The sequence below is a fragment of the Carcharhinus amblyrhynchos genome, chromosome 10 (genome assembly GCF_965287045.1).
Source record: "Carcharhinus amblyrhynchos chromosome 10, sCarAmb.v2.hapA, whole genome shotgun sequence".
In the NCBI taxonomy this organism is placed as follows: Eukaryota; Metazoa; Chordata; class Chondrichthyes; order Carcharhiniformes; family Carcharhinidae; genus Carcharhinus; species Carcharhinus amblyrhynchos.
In genome coordinates, this window is record NC_137333.1 from 101,113,316 (window position 1) to 101,131,966 (window position 18,651).

General features: G+C 44.9%; 1 protein-coding gene across 2 annotated transcripts in view; it reads left to right on the plus strand.

Annotated features, from left to right (window-relative positions):
- The window catches only part of sts (steroid sulfatase (microsomal), isozyme S), an 80,130-nt gene that overhangs the window by 57,241 nt on the left and 4,238 nt on the right, over positions 1 to 18,651 (plus strand). For both annotated transcript variants that reach the window (XM_080197668.1, XM_080197669.1), the window contains exons 7-9: positions 549 to 686; positions 10,702 to 10,861; positions 14,636 to 14,757. In XM_080197668.1, coding sequence (XP_080053794.1) covers positions 549 to 686; positions 10,702 to 10,861; positions 14,636 to 14,757 — 420 coding nt within the window. The remainder of the gene's footprint in view (positions 1 to 548; positions 687 to 10,701; positions 10,862 to 14,635; positions 14,758 to 18,651) is intronic.

Consider the following 18,651-nt stretch of genomic DNA (forward strand, 5'->3'; position numbering starts at 1 on the left):
ACAGGCCCTTCGTCCCAACTCGTCCATGCCAACGAGGTTTCCTAAACTGAGCTAGTCCCATTTGCCTGCATTTGGCACACATCCCTCTAAACCTTTGCCATCCATGTACCTGCCCAAATGTCTTTTAAATGTTGTAATTGTACCCGCCTCTACCACCTCCTCTGGCAGCTCATTCCATATACACAATACCCTCTGTGTGAAAAAGTTCCCCTTGAAATCTTTCCCCTCTCACCTTAAACCAATGCCCTCTAGTTTTGGATTCCCCTACCCAGGGGAAAAGACCTTGGCTATTCAACTTATCTATATCCCTCATGGTTTTATAAACCTCAATAAGGTCACCCCTTACCCTCCTACAATCCAGGGGAATAAGCCTGAGCCTATCCAGCCTCTCCTTATAACATTCCAGTCCCGGTAACATTCTTGGAAATCATTTTTGCACCCTTTCCAGTTTAATAACATGCTTGCTATACCAGGGCGACCAGAGTTGTACGCAGTGCTCCAAATGTGGTCTTGCCAATGTTGAATGCACTTACATTTTGAAATTTCAGGACAAATCTTGGCTTCGTTGGACAGGCTCAATCTCAGCAGCAGGACCCTGGTTTACTTCACCTCAGACCAAGGCGCCCATGTTGAGGAGATCTCCGACTCCGGTGAGGTCCACGGAGGATGGAATGGCATCTACAAGGGTAAGTAGGCATCGCCATAATGGGACCGGATTAATCTGCCATTGAGAATTGCAGCAGGTGTGGCAGTGCAATGGGTTATTTATTCCCAGTTACTATCCCAGGAGTAAGACTGTATGACTGGCACATATTCCTTCCCAAGAGTCGACTCTACTCTCCAGAAGATGAGAATGCATGCCGGTAGCTTCCAGCATCTCGCCTAAATGGCCACCCCATTGTCAGCCTGTAACATGGCAGCTGGGAGGCCTTTGTGGCAGCAGCCAATTATTTTTCCCATTGATGGGGAAGAGTTTTCCTCCCTGGCTCTACTCAGCCTCCAGCAGGACATCAATGGAAACAAAAAAAGTAGAATTTCTTGTCACTCTCAAAATATAATCAGGTTTGTCGTCTTCTGGGACCTTCTGTCTTCTTTGCTGACTTTCTTCTGGCTTCAGTAGGTAAAATGTTAAAATCTGTCATTAAGGAGGAAATTGCGAGGCATCATGAAGGGAATTGCTTGATAGAGCAGACGCAGCACGGTTTCATTAAAGGGAAGTCATGTCTGACAAATTTACTGGAGTTCTATGAGGATGTGTCTAGGGCAGTGGATAGAGGAGAGCCGGTGGATGTGGTCTTTCTGGATTTTCAGAAGGCGTTTGACAAAGTACCTCACAAGAGGTTATTGCAGAAGGTCGGGGGACATGGAGTTGGGGGTAGGGTGTTGGCATGGATAGAGGATTGGTTGTCAAATAGGAGGCAGAGAGTGGGGGTCAACGGGTGCTATTCAGATTGGCGGATGGTGACTAGTGGAGTGCCCCAGGGGTCGGTGCTGGGGCCTCAGCTTTTTACCATTTATATAGATGATCTGGAGAAGGGAACCAAGTGTAGGGTGTCAAAATTTGCTGATGACACCAAGATTGGGGGAACGGCAAATTGTGCGGAGGGTGTGGAGAGTCTGCAGAAGGATCTAGATAGGCTGGGCGAATGGGCCAGGAAATGGCAAGTGTGAGGTGGTCCACTTTGGTAGGAAGAATGGTAGGAAGGACTATTACTTACGGGGCGAAAAACTGCAGCAGGCGACGGTGCAAAGGGACCTCGGGGTCCTTGTGCATGAGTCGCAAAAACCCAGCTTGCAGGTGCAGCAGGTGGTCAGGAAGGCAAATGGGATGCTGGCCTTCATAGCGAGGGAGATTGAATATAAAAGTAGGGAGGTCTTGCTGCAGCTGTATAGGGCATTGGTGAGGCCGCAGCTGGAGTACTGTGTGCATTTTTGGGCGCCGCACCTGCGCAAAGATATTTTGGCCTTGGAGGGAGTGCAGAGGAGGTTTACTAGGCTGATACCGGAGTTGAGGGGGTTGAGCTATGAGGAGAAACTGAATAAACTGGGCTTGTACTCGTTAGAGTTTAGAAGAATGAGGGGAGATCTCATTGAGACGTATAAGATGATGAATGGGATGGATAGGATAGAGGTGGAGAGACTCTTCCCACTCAAAAAAGACAGTAGGACTAGGGGGCACAGCCTCAAGATAAAGGGGGGGGGCGGTTTAGAACAGAGTTGAGGAGGAACTTCTTCACTCAAAGGGTGGTGAATCTCTGGAATTCTCTGCCCGTTGAAGTGGTGGAGGCTGCCTCGCTAAATATTTTTAAGACGCAGGTTGATGGGTTTTTGATAAGAGAGGGAATTAAGAATTATGGGGAGAGGGCGGGAAAGTGGAACTGAGCCACGACAGATCAGCCATGATCTTATTGAATGGCGGGGCAGGCTCGAAGGGCTAGATGGCCTACTCCTGCTCCTATTTCTTATGTTCTTATGTTCATATTATCTTATATTGGTACCTTTACGATTGAAATGAGGCTTTCTTTTAAGACATAAATACAGCTGTTACACTATTAGACAGTTGTTCGTTATGTCTCTCAAGCTGTGAACTGTGGCACAGGCTGGCTAATAGAGGCAGTGGCTGTCTTCTGACTCTCTGGAGCTGGGAACTGGTTCTGATACCCTTAATGACATGCCAAAAAATCCCCACAATAGGATTGGTTTACAGGCTATGAAAACATCAAATTCAAATCTACTAGGCTGCTGCTATTCAAATGCCTATTTTAAATTGATTGGGCAAACTTCAAAAACAACATGTTGTCTTGGTAGCACCACTGCCTAGGCTTGCGATATAATGTTACAGTCTGTGTACAGGATGTACCTCCTTCTTTCCAGTATGGAAAAAACTACCTTTTCTAATAGAACCAAGAAATTTTTCAACTCTTAGCATTTTAGAACTTTTTTTTTTATAATTTTACAAACACTTAGTTCACAACAGTAGAAAGAAGATCTTTTGCGCCTACAACGAATGGACCCAGAAAATCCATAAGACATAGGAGCAGAATTAGGTCACTCAGGCCTATCAGCCCAATCACACTCCTTGTCTTCTCTCGCATCAAGTTATAACTTCTCCAAACCCAAGCTTTGGATTGATCTTTTACAGATAGGTGGTGATGTTGCATTGTGTGGTATTCATCACACCCGCTATCCCACAATCGACGCTCAAGGTGGAAGCAAAATGATTGTGAGGTGGCTGCATCGAAATGCAATTGTGCAGCAACATTTGACCAATTCCAGAGGTGAGTGGGACACTCTGCCTGTGAAGAGCCTGCCGCCTCCTTCATGAAATTTCCAATGACAGCCCTTGAATGAGAAACCTCAAAACAAAGGACTAAAGTTTTCTCAGCATGAAATTCCAGTAATCTGGCTATTGACACAGGATTAAAAGTGCTGCAGTGATAATGGAGAATTCAACAGCCACTAATCAGGATTTTCATTACAAAGAGGGCTCGAGAAAGATTTGTTCCACAATGCACAACTAAATAAATTTTAAAAATTAAAAACGTAAGAACTAGGAGCAGGAGCGGGCTGTCTGGCCCCTCGAGCCTGCTCCACCATTCAATAAGATCATGGCTGATCTTTTCGTGGACTCAGCTCCACTTACCCACCCACTCACCGTAACCCTTAATTCCTTTACTGTTCAAAAATCCATCTCTCCTTACCTTAAAAACATTCAGTGGGGTAGCCTCAACTGCTTCACTGGACAGGGAATTCCAGATTCACAACCCTTTAGGTGAAGAAGTTCCTCCTCAACTCAGTCCTAAATCTGCTCCCCCTTATTTTGAGACCATGTCTCCTAGTTCTAGTTTCGCCGCCAGTGGAAACAATTTCCCTGCTTCTATGAATCTCCTCTGCACCCCCTCCAGTGCCAGTATATCCTATACCGAATGGCAGAGTGGTCTCGACGGACTATATCGGCCACTGCTGCTCCCTTGTGGAGTTAAAAAGACCCCTCACCTTTAGCCCCATGAAGTAGGCATCTCTTCTTCCAATCAGTTCTTTTTCCTACAGCTCTGGCAGTCTCAGTGCCATGCCGTTTGCATTATGTTCTTCCATTGCTAGCTGTAGTGACATTGAGGAGAGGCAATTAGTTGTGCAAAAAGAAAACTGGAGCCGGGCTTCGCCGATGGTGCCGTCGGGGCTTTTCCTTGCGAGCAAAAGTGAGATTTCGGAGCTTCAGCACCCTGTTAACAAGAGGCGTGAGAGAAAGCCAGCAAATGTCGCTGACGTTCGGAGGGCTCTGAAACTCCAAATCAACAATGTCGCAGAATCCTTCCACTCTGTTTGGATGGTGTAGATATGGAACTCTTTGTAATTTTTTTCAGTGATTCAATGGGGGCAGGCTGCCAGCAGCAGTCCGTACAGTGATGTGGACAATGTGTCCTGCACACCCCGCTTGAGTTATATTATATTTTAGGGATTGCTTTGTTGAGCCTGCAGGTGACATTTCTTTCCCTGATCTGCTCTCTTCCGCCTTCCCCCAGGTTTGTGTTGTCCCGATTGCTTTTTTCCTTCAAGTTGGACTTCCCGAAGGGCCTGTATCTGGAAAAATATTGTAGAACAGAGGCAAGCTCTAATCTCTTCATAGAACCATAGAATCCTACAGTGTAGAAGGAGGCCATTTGGCCCATTGATTCTGCACTGACCATAGTCCCACCTAGGCCCCATTCCCATAACCCTACATATTTATCCTGCTGATCTCCCAACACTAGGGTCAATTTAGTATTTACTTTTTACTTCCACTCTCCTCTTGGATGGGGGAGAGTGATGGGCACTGCATGTACTGCAAGCCAACATTCTCAGTTAGTCGTGGTGGAAGAGCTGAGATGGTGGCACAATGGTTAGCACTGCTGCCTTACAGTGTCAGAGACCCAGGTTCAATTCCTGGCTTGAGTGGTTTTCAGTGTGAAGTTTGCACTTTCTCCCCGTGTCTGCATGCGTTTCCTCCGGGTGCTTCGGTTTTATCCAAAGATATGTTGGTTAGGTGCATTGGCCATGCTGAATTGCCCCTTAATGTCAGGGAGATTGGCAGGGTAAATACATAGAGTTATGAGAATAGAGCCTGGGTGGGAATGTTGTTGGCTTAGGCTCGATGGACCAGATAATCTCCTTCAGCACTGAAGGGATTCTATGACTCTATAAAGAACTGTATTCAAAAGAAAATGCACAAATTGTGGGTTGAATCTAGAAGCACTAGCGCTGCAAATTGTTTGAAGAGATTCACTAAGAGTGGATTTAACAATCCTGCAACTGAAGGTATATCTGCACACCTTCTCGCAAAACCCAACCGCAGCTTTCGGGCAGTGGACCATAAGTCTGCATTAATCAAGAGCTGCGTGATGGAAAAGGTTCTGCTGTGCTGGTACACAGACCAAAGCTTTTGTCACAAATGCATTAGTGTCTTCAGCAATGGATGACCTGAAGAGTGATATGAGCAACATTGATTATATGTCTGTTCCAACTGATGTTTCCAATGGGAAAGCTGTGAAGTTGATACCTCCCAGCCTTTCATTGTCAGTTGTCATTATTCGGCCTGGTGACAATTGAGCAAAAGGCTAAGTCAATTTGGAAGATATGCTGGATTTCTCTTGTATTGTAGATAACTTCTGAAACAGTCTAGGGTGACAATTGGTTAGGTGTATTGGCCGTGTTAAATTCTCCCTCAGTGTACCCGGACAGGCACCGGACTCGGGGATTTTCTCATTGCAGTGTTAATGTAAGCCTACTTGTGACACTAATAAATAAACTTTAACCTAATTGACTGTGGAGTTGCCTCGTCTGGATTGTCTAGGAGCTTTCTTTCTTGTGGATTACAAATAACTGCTGGAACAGTATCCATTCCTAAGGGGAATTTGGAGGTCAATGCAGCCACAGTTGAGATCTCCATCTCTCCTGTGTAATCTCAGACAGCAGCCAACTACAGAATCAGTAGGATCAGTCTTTGTTGTTACAAGTACCTAGAGATCCCAGAATTGTTACAGCACAGGAAGCCATTCGGCACATTGTGTCTGCACTGGCTCTCCAAATAAGTAATTTACCTTGTGTCATTCTCTTGCTTTCACCTTGTAACGCTGCATGTTCTTCAAAGAACAGTGCAGGCCCTTCAGCCCTCCAAGCCTGCATTGATCACATTGTCCTGTCTAGACCAGCCATCCCTCCATTTCCCATCTCGTCATATGTCTATCCAGATAAGTCTGAAATGTGGCCAATGTATCTGCCTCACCCACCTCATTTGGCAATGCATTCCAGGCCCCAGCACACTCTGTACAAAACTTCCCCTGCATATCTCCACTGCACCTTCTCCCCTTATCTTGAATTTGTGCCCCCTTGTAATTGTCATTTCCGCCCTGAGAAAAAGCTTCCAACTGTTCACCTATCCAGATCTCTCATAATTTTATAAACTTCTATCAGGTCACCCATCTTTCCAGGGAGAACAATCCCAGTTTATTCAATTTCTCCTCATAGCTAATACCCTCCATACCAGGCAACATCCTGGTAAATCTTTTCTGTAGTCTGTCCAAAGCCTCCGCACCCTTCTGGCAGTGTGGTGACCAGAATTGGACACAACAGTCCAAATGTGGCCTAACTAATGTTTTATATAACTAACACAATTTGCCAACTTTTATACTCGATGCCCCATCCGATGAAGGCAAGCATGCCATACACTTTCTTCACCACCTTTTCCACCTGTGCTTTCACTTTTAAGGATCTGTGGACCTGTGCTCCCAGATCTCTGTGTGTCTATGCTCTTGATGGTTCTGCCATTTATTTTGTAGCTCCCACCTGAATTGGATCTACCAAAATGCATCACCTCACATTTGTCTGGATTAAATTCCATCAGCCATTTCTCTGCCCAATTTTCCAGCCTATCTGTACCCTGTTGTATTCTCTGACAACCTGCATCACTATCCTTTTCAGGGTACCCACTACCCACGCAATTTGCTCCAGTTTCCACTCACGGACGGAAAAATGTGCTGGTTAGGTGCATTGGCTGTGCTAAATTCTGCCTCAGTGTACCTCAAAGGAACCCAAAACACCTCTTAGCGGGGTGAATATGTGGGTTTGCGGGAATAGGGTCTGGGTGGGATTGTGACCGATGCAGACTCAATGGGTCGAATGGCACTGTAGGGATTCTATGATTTCTCAGTTACCAGCTGGACTGTCACCACAGAGCATAGCAGGAGTTGTAGTTTTATCAAAGTTGCTCATTGCAAGAGTTTCTTTAGGGCCCAGTTCCAATGGCCGCTGCTGCCTTTCAGGACGGGCAGGAGCTCAAGATCCAATTGCTTGTACTATCTTGATTTGGGAGCTCCTGCATTAGATGGTCTGATCAAGGATCATTGACCTGGAATGTTGCCTGGGATTTTCAGCTCCTGGCCATGAACAGAACCAGAATTTCCTGCCGAAAGTCAGCGGATATTTTGCTGGTCATCAGATTTTCCGTCCTACCCGTCACGGGTGCGGCCGGCATGGACAGGACCGACAAACCCCAACCGTTGGGTGGGCTTGACATCTACCAGCGTCAAAACTGGTGGGAACTCGGTGTCAAACATTTACGGAGGTCTGGTGATATCTAAAGGCAATCCAACACCCATCCGGCCTCCCATTGACTTAAGGTGGAAATCCCAACCCCAAGAACTGTCTGCCGTTGTTAGTGTTGCTCTGGGACCTTCACCAGGGAACAGCGTGGGATCCTTTAGAGAGAGCTAGGTGTAATGATTTCAATCAGGCCATTGAGGTTGGCCTATTGGAATATGAACTCCCTTATTAAGGGGTCAACTGGTCCAATCAGGGAGTCTTTTCGTTATATTTAACCGGGAGTTTCAATTCCTCTAGCACTCCCCAAGATAGACTGCTGACTGATAGCATTCTGTGTACAATATTTGGAATTGTAAATAAAGCGATTTTGGTTAAGGGGCTTCTACCTCCTAGGACTTATTATACTAGGAAGGGCAGCAATGGGGATGCCGGGGAGGACTAGTGAGGAGGGTGGTTGGGGAAGACGGGTTGACCGTAAGGGCAGGTGGGTGTGCCTTCCTGCAGGACTACTGCTTTCCAATGCCTGGTTCCCCAATCAGTCTGTGAATGGAAGGGACCCCTCCCCAGTAGACCACAAGCAAACCCACCCAGCTGCTGGTATTCTAGGGGGGCTACTTAAAGGCTTCTGTTAGCCTTGGGGCAGGAAGGCTGCCCAGCAGCCTGTGCCCTCCGTCCTGGTCAAACAGCCCACCCTAAGTCTGTTTCTCTCTGCAGAATCTGCCCGACCTGGTGGGTATTTCCAGTAATGTATTTTTTTTTTCAGATTTCTGACATTCTACAGTAACTCGTTATTGTATCAGTGTCTGATGCAGAGATCCCCTGAGTGAGACCACTGAGCAGATGCAGCTAGGAATTCTGATCCTTGATAAAACATTGATGGAAGTACAGACCCAGACTTTCAGCTTCATCAGTACATTACTGCATCTCCTTCACAAGGCCCCTGTAAAAAGACTCGTATGTTCCTGTCTGATGTTATACATTCAGAATGCGACCTCTTATCAAATTAAAATGTTTCAAAGTTCATGTGGAATCTTACAGAACTGAAGGATACCATTTACCAATGGGTCCAAAATGCCTGTGCAGTCGTTTTAAAAGATCCATTAGTCCAATTTCCTTGCTCTTTCCACATAATGCTGCAGATGTTTCCCTTTCATGGTATAGTGGTATTGTATAGCACTGAACTAGTCATCCAGAGACTGGGTTATGGTTCTGAATGCACAGGATCAGGTCCCACAACGACAGCTGGGGAATTTAAATGAAATGAATTGATCAATTTGGAATTAAATGATCATCTCATCAGTAACGATCATGCTAATAGCAGATTGTTGTTAAAAATACATCAGGTTCCCCCGTTGCCCTTCAGGGGAGGCAGTCTCCCATCTCCACCAGCTTTGGCCCACACACACGCCTGCCGGCCCGCAGCCATCGTGGTTGGGCCATAACATACGCTCTGAAACAGCCCAGCAAGTCATCCAGTCAGATCAAACGTAGGAGGATACAGAAACTGTGGGTTGGCCACACCACGCCAACTGCAGGAAGGCAGCTCACTATCACCTTAGAGTCATAGAGGCTTAAAACATGGAAACAGGCCCTTCAGCCCAACTTCTCCATGCCACTCCTTTTTATTAACCACAAAGTTAGTCCCAGTTGCCTGCGTTTGACCCATATCCCTCTACACTCATTTTAACCATGTAACTGTCTAAACGCTTTTTAAAACACAACATTGTACCTGCCTCTACTACTACCTCTGGCAACTTGTTCCAGACACTCACCACCCTCTGTGAAAAAATTGCCCCTCTGGACTCTTTTGTATCTCTTCCCTCTCACCTTAAACCTATGCCCTCTAGTTTTAGACTCTCCTACCTTTGTGAAAAGATGTTAACTATCTAGCTGATTGATGCCCCTCATTACTTTATAGACCTCGATAAGATCACCCCTAAGTCTCCTACGCTCCAGAGAGAAACTTCCCAGCCTATCCAGCTTCTCCTTATAACTCAAGTCCCAGTAGCATCCTAGTAAATCTTTTCTGCACTCTTTCCAGTTGAATAATATCTTTTCTATAATAGGGTGACCAGTACTGTACATAGTATTCTAAGTGTGGCCTTACGAATGTCTTGTACAACCTTCTTTGGGACAATTAGGGATGCTCAATTCCAAAGAACAAATAAAATGGAAGTATTTATCTGATGCTCTTTTGAAGGTTACCTCCAAACCTGTCGCTCTTTCAGATAGTGCATTCCTAATCACAGTAGAAATAAATACAAGATTAAAAAACAGTTCTGCTTGGTGCACCTTTGATTCTTTTTTCCAATAATCATAAATCTGTGTCCTCTGGTTACTGACCTTTCTGCTAGTGGAAATAGTTTCTTCTTCGCTTTGTCAGAACCTTTCAAAATTTTGATCATTTTTGATAAACCTCACCTTCATCAAGGCTGGTTTGAAGAGAACAATTGTAGTTTGCCCAATCGCAAATATATGACCATCATTATGCAATAACCGTTTATATCCACACCATGTCCACTACGATCCTCACCAACTTGTACAGATACACCACTTGTTGGATCACAGCTTGGTATGGCTTCTGCTCTGCCCAGAACCGCAGGAGACCACAAAGGGCCGTGAATGTGGCCCAATCCATCACGCAAACCAACCTCCCATCCATTGACTCTGTTTACACTTCCCACTGCCTCGGCAAAGCAGCCAGCATAATTAAGGACCGCCAAACTCTGGCCGTTTCCTCTTCCACCTTCTTCTGTCGGGAAAAAGATACAAAAGTCTAAGTCATGTACTGACCGAGTCAAGAACAGCTTCTTCCCTACTGCCATCAGACTTTTGAATGGACCTACCTCACATTAAGTTGATCTTTCTCTACAACCTAGCTATGACCGCAACATTACATTCTGCACTCTCTCCTCTACTTCTCTATGAGCAGTATGCTTTGTCTGTATAGCACACAAGAAACAATACTTTTCACTTTATACTAATACGTGTGACAATACTAAATTAAGTCAAATCAAGAACCCCTAATGGGGTATGTGACCAATAGTGTTTCCATTAATTCAGCTTTCTGTCCACGTTTAATCTTCTTCATGGCCTTTTGGGTTTTTTTTCTTAAATATTTAGGTGGAAAATCAACAAACTGGGAGGGTGGCATCCGGGTGCCGGGTCTCCTCCGATGGCCTGGAGTGTTAGCAGCGGGCAAGTCTGTGGACGAGCTGACCAGCAACATGGACCTCTTCCCAACAATCGTCAAACTGTCAAACGCCACCATGCCAACAGACAGGTAAGCATCCGGGACGGAGAGAACCGCAGCCAGGGCAGTAGATCAGTGTGAAGTTTGGATGCCAGCTTTAACTCACCGTAAGCGCTGACTTAGAAAATTGTGTGTTCCAAATCCCACTCCACAGAATCGGTACATAATCCAGATCAACACTCCAGTGCTGTAGTGAGTGCTGCACTGTCAGGTGTGCATCTTTTCAATGAGATGTTAAATCAAGGCCCTGCTGCCCATTCAGGTTATGTATGGCGCTATTCAAATAGGAGCAGCACAGTTCTACTTGGTGTTCTGGCCAACATTTCTACTCAACCAGTGTCACCAACTAGTTTAACTTTATTTATTAAATTTAACAAGTACCCCTGCCAGGGTGGCACAGTGGTTAGCACTGCTGCCTCACCGCCATTCCCAGCTAGGGTCACTGTCTGTGCAGGGCTTGCACGTTCTCCCCGTGTCTGTGTGGGTTTCCTCCAGGTGCTCCAGTTTCCTCCTGCAGTCCGAAAAACATGCTGGTTAGGTGCGTTGGCCGTGCTAAATACTCCCTCAGTGTACCCGAACAGGCACCGGAGTGCAGAGACTAGGGGATTTTCTCAGCAACTTTGTCATGGTGTTAATGTAAGCCTAGTGACACTAATTTAAAAACAGTTTAGTTATTAGTCACAAGTAGACTTACATTAACACTGCAATGAAGTTATTGTGAAAATCCCCTAGCCGCCACACTCCGGCGCCTGTTCAGATACACTGAAGGAGAATTCAGCATGGCCAACACACCTAACCAGCACGTTATGATCTGGCCATTGCTCTTTGTTAGGAGCTTGCTGTGTGCAAATTGGTTGCCATTCTTTCCTCCATTGCAGCAATGGCTAAAGTTCAAAAGCACTTCATTGGTCTTGATGTATCCTGTGATGGTAAAAAGTGTTAAATTAATGCAAGTTATTTTTAGGAACATTTCGTCATGATTCAATTCCTTGAAGGCTGTCCTTGTTTAGTCCTTCAATAAGCTACACCATTTCAGGAATGATGTAGCTCTTATCCTCTCCTCCACAAAGCCCCACTATCTGACAACTCACTCAGTGCCAATAGCTTCCTCTACCTCAAATCTTTGACTATAGCACACCTTTCGTCCCCTTCTATGCACATTTTGAGCAAGAAGTCAGCGTGAGCATGCCCTCCACCCCACTAGCCTCGGACGAACCTTTACCTGAGGTCACCGTTGCAGACGTCAGAGCAGCTTTCTCAAAGGTCAACTCACAGGAAGCGACTAGCCCGGATGGGGTACCCGGACAAGCACTCACATCCTGCACAGACCAGCTGGCAGGGGCATTAACAGATATCTTCAACCTCTCTTTACAACAACCTGAGGTCCCTATCTGTTTCAAGAAAATGACCACCGTCCCAGTACCTAAGAAAAGCCAAGCAGTGTGCCTTAATGACTATTGGCTGGTGGCTCTGACATCCATCATTATGAAGTGCTTTGAAAGGTTAGTCATGGCACAAATCAATTCCGGTCTCACAGATTGCCTGGATCCACTACAGTTTGCCTGCCTCCGCAATAGGTCCGCAGCAGACGACATCTCCCTGGCCCTGCACTCAACCCTGGAACACCTAGACAACAAAGACACCTATATCGGACTCCTATTTATTGACGACAGCTCAGCCTTCAACACCATTATTTCTACGAAACACATCTCCAAATTCCGAGACCTGGAGCTCAGCTCCTCCCTCTGTGACTGGATCTTGAACTTCCTAACCCACAGACCCCAGTCAGTGAGGATAGGCAACAACACCTCCTCCACGATCATCCTCAGCACCAGTGCCCCACAAGGCTTTGTCCTCAGTCCCCTACTATCCTCCTTATACGTGTATGTTTATGTGGTCAAATTCCCTTCCAATTCAATTTTCAAGTTTGCTGATGACAGTGGGTCAGACCTCAAACAATAATGAGAGGATGTACAGGAAAGAGACAGGGAATCTGGTGAATTAGTGCAACGACAATTATCTCTCCCTCAATGTCCACAAAATGAAGGAGATAGTCATCAACTTCAGGAAGCGTAGTGGAGAACATACCCCTGTCTACATCCATGAGAACAAAACAGAAATGGTCGAGAGCTTCAGGTTTTTAGGTGTTCAGGTCACTAACAACCTGTCCTGATCCCCTCCATGTCAACGTTATCATTAAGAAAGCCCACCAATGCTTCTACTTTCTCAGAAGACTAAGGAAATTTGGCGTGTCAGCTGCGACTCTCACCAACTTTTACAGATGCACCGTAAAAAGCATTCTTTCTGGTTGTATCACAGCTTTGCATGACTTCTGCTCTGTCCAAGACTACAAGAAACTACAAAGGGTTGTGAACGAAGCCCAGGCCATCACTCAAACTAGCCTCCCACCCATTAACTCCATCCACACTTCCCGCTGACTCAGAAAAGCAGCCAGCATAACCTAGGACCTCACGCACCCAGGACACACTCTCTTCCACCTTCTTCTATCAGGAAAAAGATACAAAAGTCTAAGATCACGCACCAACCAACTCAAGAACAGCTTCTTCCCTGCTGTCATCAAACTTTTGAATGGACCCACCTCACACTAAGTTGATCTTTCTCTACACCCTAACTATGACTGTAACACTACATTCTGCATTTTCTCATTTTCCTCTCTATAAACAGTATGCTTTGTCTGTATAGCATGCAAGAAACAATACTTTTCACTGTATATTGATACATGAGACAATAAATTAAACCAAATGTCCCTGTGGTCTTGCCCCACCCTACCCCTGTGATCTCTTCCCTCTATCCCACCCTCCGCCCCACAGGAACAATTCTGTTGATCATGACCCCTTGCCCCGCACCAGGACCAACAGCCTCTTCCACCTTAAGCCGTCTCTCCAACTTTGTTCTTTCACCCTTTGTCCAATTCCCATTCCTAAGCCTGTTCTTCCAACCATGCCCTCACGCCCAGCCTGTTCACTGTCTCTGTTTCCATGAAGTCCATTGAGGCATTCCTTTCTACACGTAGAGTGCTAGCTCTTTTCCTATTGACCTTCAATCACAGGCATCCTTCAGTTCAGATCACTTATACTCTTCCCTTTTCTGTCTCACCCGACCATCGCTCACTTACTGTCATAATCTCGTCGAGGCCAACCTCCGTCACCCACACTCTTCCGTTACATAGTGAATAATGTTACATAGAGAAGTGGCATGGTGGCACAGTGGTTAGCACTGCTGCATTATAGTGCCAGGGACCTGGGTTCAATTCCTGGCTTGGTGACTGTCTGTGCAGAATCTGCACATTCTCCCCATGTCTGCGTGGGTTTCCTCCGGGTGCTCCAGTTTCTTCCCACAGTCCAAAAGACGTGCTGATTAGGCACATTGGGCCATGCTGAATCCTCCTTCGGTGCATGCAAACAGGCACCTGAGGACTAGGGGACAACTAGGAGATTTTCACAGTAACTACATGGCAATGCTAATGTAAGCCTATGTGTGACACCAGTGCAATTTAAATTCAAAGCACCGCTCCTGCAGTTAGAGTACACGGGTCAAGCCCAGAAGTCCCTTGACTGTTAGCCCAAGTTGAGATCGTTGATTTTAAACCCCCACTGCTTCTTTTCCATTGGGGAAGCTTTCACTCATTAGGGGAGCTCAAACTCTACAAGGCCCAAAGGCAGATCTGTTGATGATCCCCCAGGCCATTACCACACCTACCCTCTGATATCAGTTGACAATTGATCTTGTGTTTTTCTTGAGTAACAGAAATACTAAGCCTGCCTTTACCCTCCCCTCCCCCAGGATCATCGATGGCCACGACCTCATGCCTTTGCTCCTCGGTGAGACGCAGCAGTCGGAGCACGAGTTTCTCTTCCACTACTGTAACAGTTACTTAAGTGCAGTTCGCTGGCATCCAAGGCACAGTAAGTCTCTTCCTTTCTGGTATAGTCATGTGATCTAATCACGGATGTTACTAGGTTATAGAAGTTGGTATATTAAGATATTCAATTGCAAGACATTCCAGTGGATTCTGCAGTAGACACACATTTGTGCTTTGGTGTTGCCTAGTTTTGCTGTCTCACCTCTCCAAGGTCATTGCTCCAGGAGTCTCCATTGAGGTACTAGTTTAAATAGTTAAAGGAGGGTTTTTGGAGGGTGACCAAAGAATAGTTATGAGCGCTGGTGAATTTCAGGTTCAGCTCAACAAGTGTACTTTTTAAAATCTTTGACATAATGACATGAGAAGGCAAATATTTCCTGTGCACAAATGTGCATACACATCCACAGAAAATTACATTGTCAGTGCTGGTTAGTTTACAGTGCAGCCCTGATAGGAAATAATTTTCTTTAAAAAAGCCTGGCAGAGTATAGCTCTTATAATGTTTAGTTTATTATATTTGTAAAAAAATGAGTTTGTCCCCTCCAATCTCAGCATTTTAGCATAAACTGTTAGCATAAGTGTGAGGAAGGAATGCTTCTCTGCTGAAGTAATTTCACTGACAAATTAGGGATCTTTTATCAAAACAAACTTTATTCATAGCACAGTTTTAAGTGCTTAAAATGGTTAAGTGAGACAGTTTAACACTTAACCGTTGATCAATCTTTAAACATGAAAAGAAGCAACTCTTAATTTCTAACTTTCCACTATTTCATTTCCAATTAAGCAATATTTCTCATATAGACTTAAACCCCACTTCAAATATAGTTAGCAAATTCAGGCTTACTTGCTCTGATTTAGATAACAGCCAAGAAGGTTCCAAAGAGATTTTTGAGAGCCAGCGAAACCTTCTTGTAGGTTTCTGTCTTTACTCCCCAATCAACTGAAAATCAAGCTGTTTTTCTCTGCTACAAAGCTTGCTCCTCACACCTAAAGTATCATGTGACCCTATGACCCTGAATACCAAACTCACTTTCCAAGGGACTTTAATCAAAAATAAAACTCTCGAGGTATCCTTCTCTTTTGTAAACAAAAGCTTATTACTCCTCCTGCTAAGTAAACACTTGCATGGCTGAAGTGAGTAATTATCCTGCATTCCAGCATCTGCTGCGTTCCTTCCAAACAAATCAACTCCCTGTAGCAAAACACTGAATCTTAAGTCAGCCCTCTTAAACATAAAATATATTAATAGGACTCTGTTTTATTCAATCCTTCCTGCTCTTTTATTTTAAATGTCCTTATCTCATAATTCATCTCATCATTCAATGTCATGTCCATCTGTTGTATCACCCTGAGCAAAATAATTATATATTTCTGACATCTTTCTATTGTTGGCTGTGCTGTTATCCTGTCTTTCCTTTAATGGTTCTCATCTCATCACATTCCTTTTTTAATTGATGTTGTTCTACTATTTTTATATTCCTTGATAATTTACTTTTATAATTCCCCTTTGCCTTCTTCATTTTTTTTTGACTCCTTCTAATCTCTTCACATTCTCTCTTACCATGCCCCCCATCACTACCAATGTACTTAATCGACTCTTCCCTAACCCTCATAGGTTCCATTATGTCTTCATTCATTCATGGAGCCCCACTAGTATTTAAACAGCATCCTGTAGCATCTACACATCCCAAAACAAGCATTTGAAGTTACTTGCAATGTAGCAAAATGCAGTTGACAATTTTCACACAGCAAGATCCCACACGTAACAACAAGATATATCCAAAATATTGGTCTCTTTTGTAGTGATACTGGTTGAAGGATAAATATTGACGAATGTCCTGGAATTTTTTATTTGCCTTTGAGAGGGTAGTCAAGATTACAGTATACATCACATCAGCCTGGGATAGCACAGTGGCAGTAATTAGCGCTGCTGCCTCACAGTACCAGGGACCCGGTTTCAATTCCAGCCTCAGGTGACTGTGTGGAGTCTGTGTGTTCTCCCCGTGTCTGCGTGGGTTTCCTCTGGATGCTCCAGGTTCCTCCCACAGTCCAAAGATGTGCAGGTTAGGTTGATTGGTCATGCTAAGTTGCCCCTTAGTGCCCCAAAATAACTAGGTTTGGAGGTTCAGTGGGGGGGTATACATGGAGTTTTGGGTAAGATCCTCTGTCAGTGAGTGGATGTAGACTGGATGGGCCAAATGGTCTACTTCTGCACTGTAGGGATTCAATGATTATGTGCTCAAGGCTATGAGGTGGAAGCTTGAACTTACAATCTCCTGAGGCAAGCGTGGGACCTGCTGAACCACAGTTGACAATAAGCCTAAAACAAAACAGTAATAAGTCATGTTGAAGAGATAAGGGAGCATCGGAATCGACAGTGAGAAAAGTGGCTCAGAAAACCAAGGGCCTGGCAGCAGATTGTTAACAATTATAACCCCTGATTCACTGAACAAGATACCAAGAAACAGAACGAACAGGGAACTCATTTTGAGTTCTGGATTGTACTGTAGGGAGTATCTTCCATGAGCATTTTACCTATTCTAATCACACTGGTGAGTTGCATAACCTACCTGCATATCTAGTCCACAAACTTATGCAACATGCCTTCTTAGTACACAGATGTAATTATATTGGGGCTACATTTCATACATTCACATGAGACTGACTGATTTATAATACAGCAGCACTCGAATGATTGCATAACTGGAACAGGGCTGCACTCAAGTAGGATATTTAAAAAGAAACCATTTTTGAGATGTACATGTTTTAAATTTCTATACACTTCCCATCATCATAACCAAATTAGACATTTATTTTCAATCCATAATGCTATTGACTCTTAGGGCACGATCTTACCAGCCGTTCACGTCACGCTCCCGCTGCAACGAGGTCAGAGAATTTAATGCCCAGCCAAATCTCCATTCACTGCAGTGGAATGGGAAACTCCCACCAGTGTGAACAATGGTAACATCCCAGCCTTAAAGTCGTACGTGAAGAAAATGACAATCGGCTCATCGGGTCCTTGTGCACGAATCGCAAAAACCCAGTCTGCAGGTGCAGCAGGTGATCAAGAAGGCGAATGGAATGTTGGCCTTTATCACGAGGGGGATAGAATATAAAAGCAGGGAGGTCTTGCTGCAACTGTACAAGGCACTGGTGAGGCCGCAACTAGAGTACTGTGTGCAATTTTGGTCCCCTTATTTGCGAAAGGATATATTGGCCTTGGAGGGAGTACAGAGAAGGTTCACCAGGTTGATACCGGAGATGAGGGGGTTAGCTTATGAGAAGAGATTGAGTAGATTGGGCCTGTACTCGTTGGAGTTTAGAATGCTGAGGGGGGATCTTATAGAGACATATAAGATAATGAAAGGGCTAGATAGGGTAGAGGTAGAGAGATTCTTTCCAATTAGAAAGGAAACCAGAACTAGAGGGCACAGCCTCAAAATAAGGGGGGGTCAGTTTAAAACTTCTTCTCTCAGATGGTAGTGAACCTCTGGAATTCTCTGCCCATTGAAGTGGTGGAGGCTACCAAGTTGACTATGTTTAAGTCACAGGTAGATAGATTTCTGATCAATAAGGGAATGAAGGGTTATAGGGAGCAGGCAGGAAAGTGGAACTGATCCACTTCAGATCAGCCATGATCTTATTGAATGGCGGGGCAGGCTCGAAGGGCTAGATGGCCTACTCCTGCTCCTATTTCTTATGTTCTTATGTCTGCACTGACAATATCTGCCACTAAAGTTGCACTGATCCCATTTTCCTGCACTCGACCCATATCCTTGAATGTTTTGATATTTCACAAGCTTCTCCAAATATTTTTTAAAGGTTGAAAGGTTTCCAGCCTCTGCCGTCTTTCCAGGCAGTGCATTGCAGATTCCCACCACCCTCTGAGTGAAAAAGATTTTTCTCAAATCTCCTCTGAATCCCCTGCCTGTTA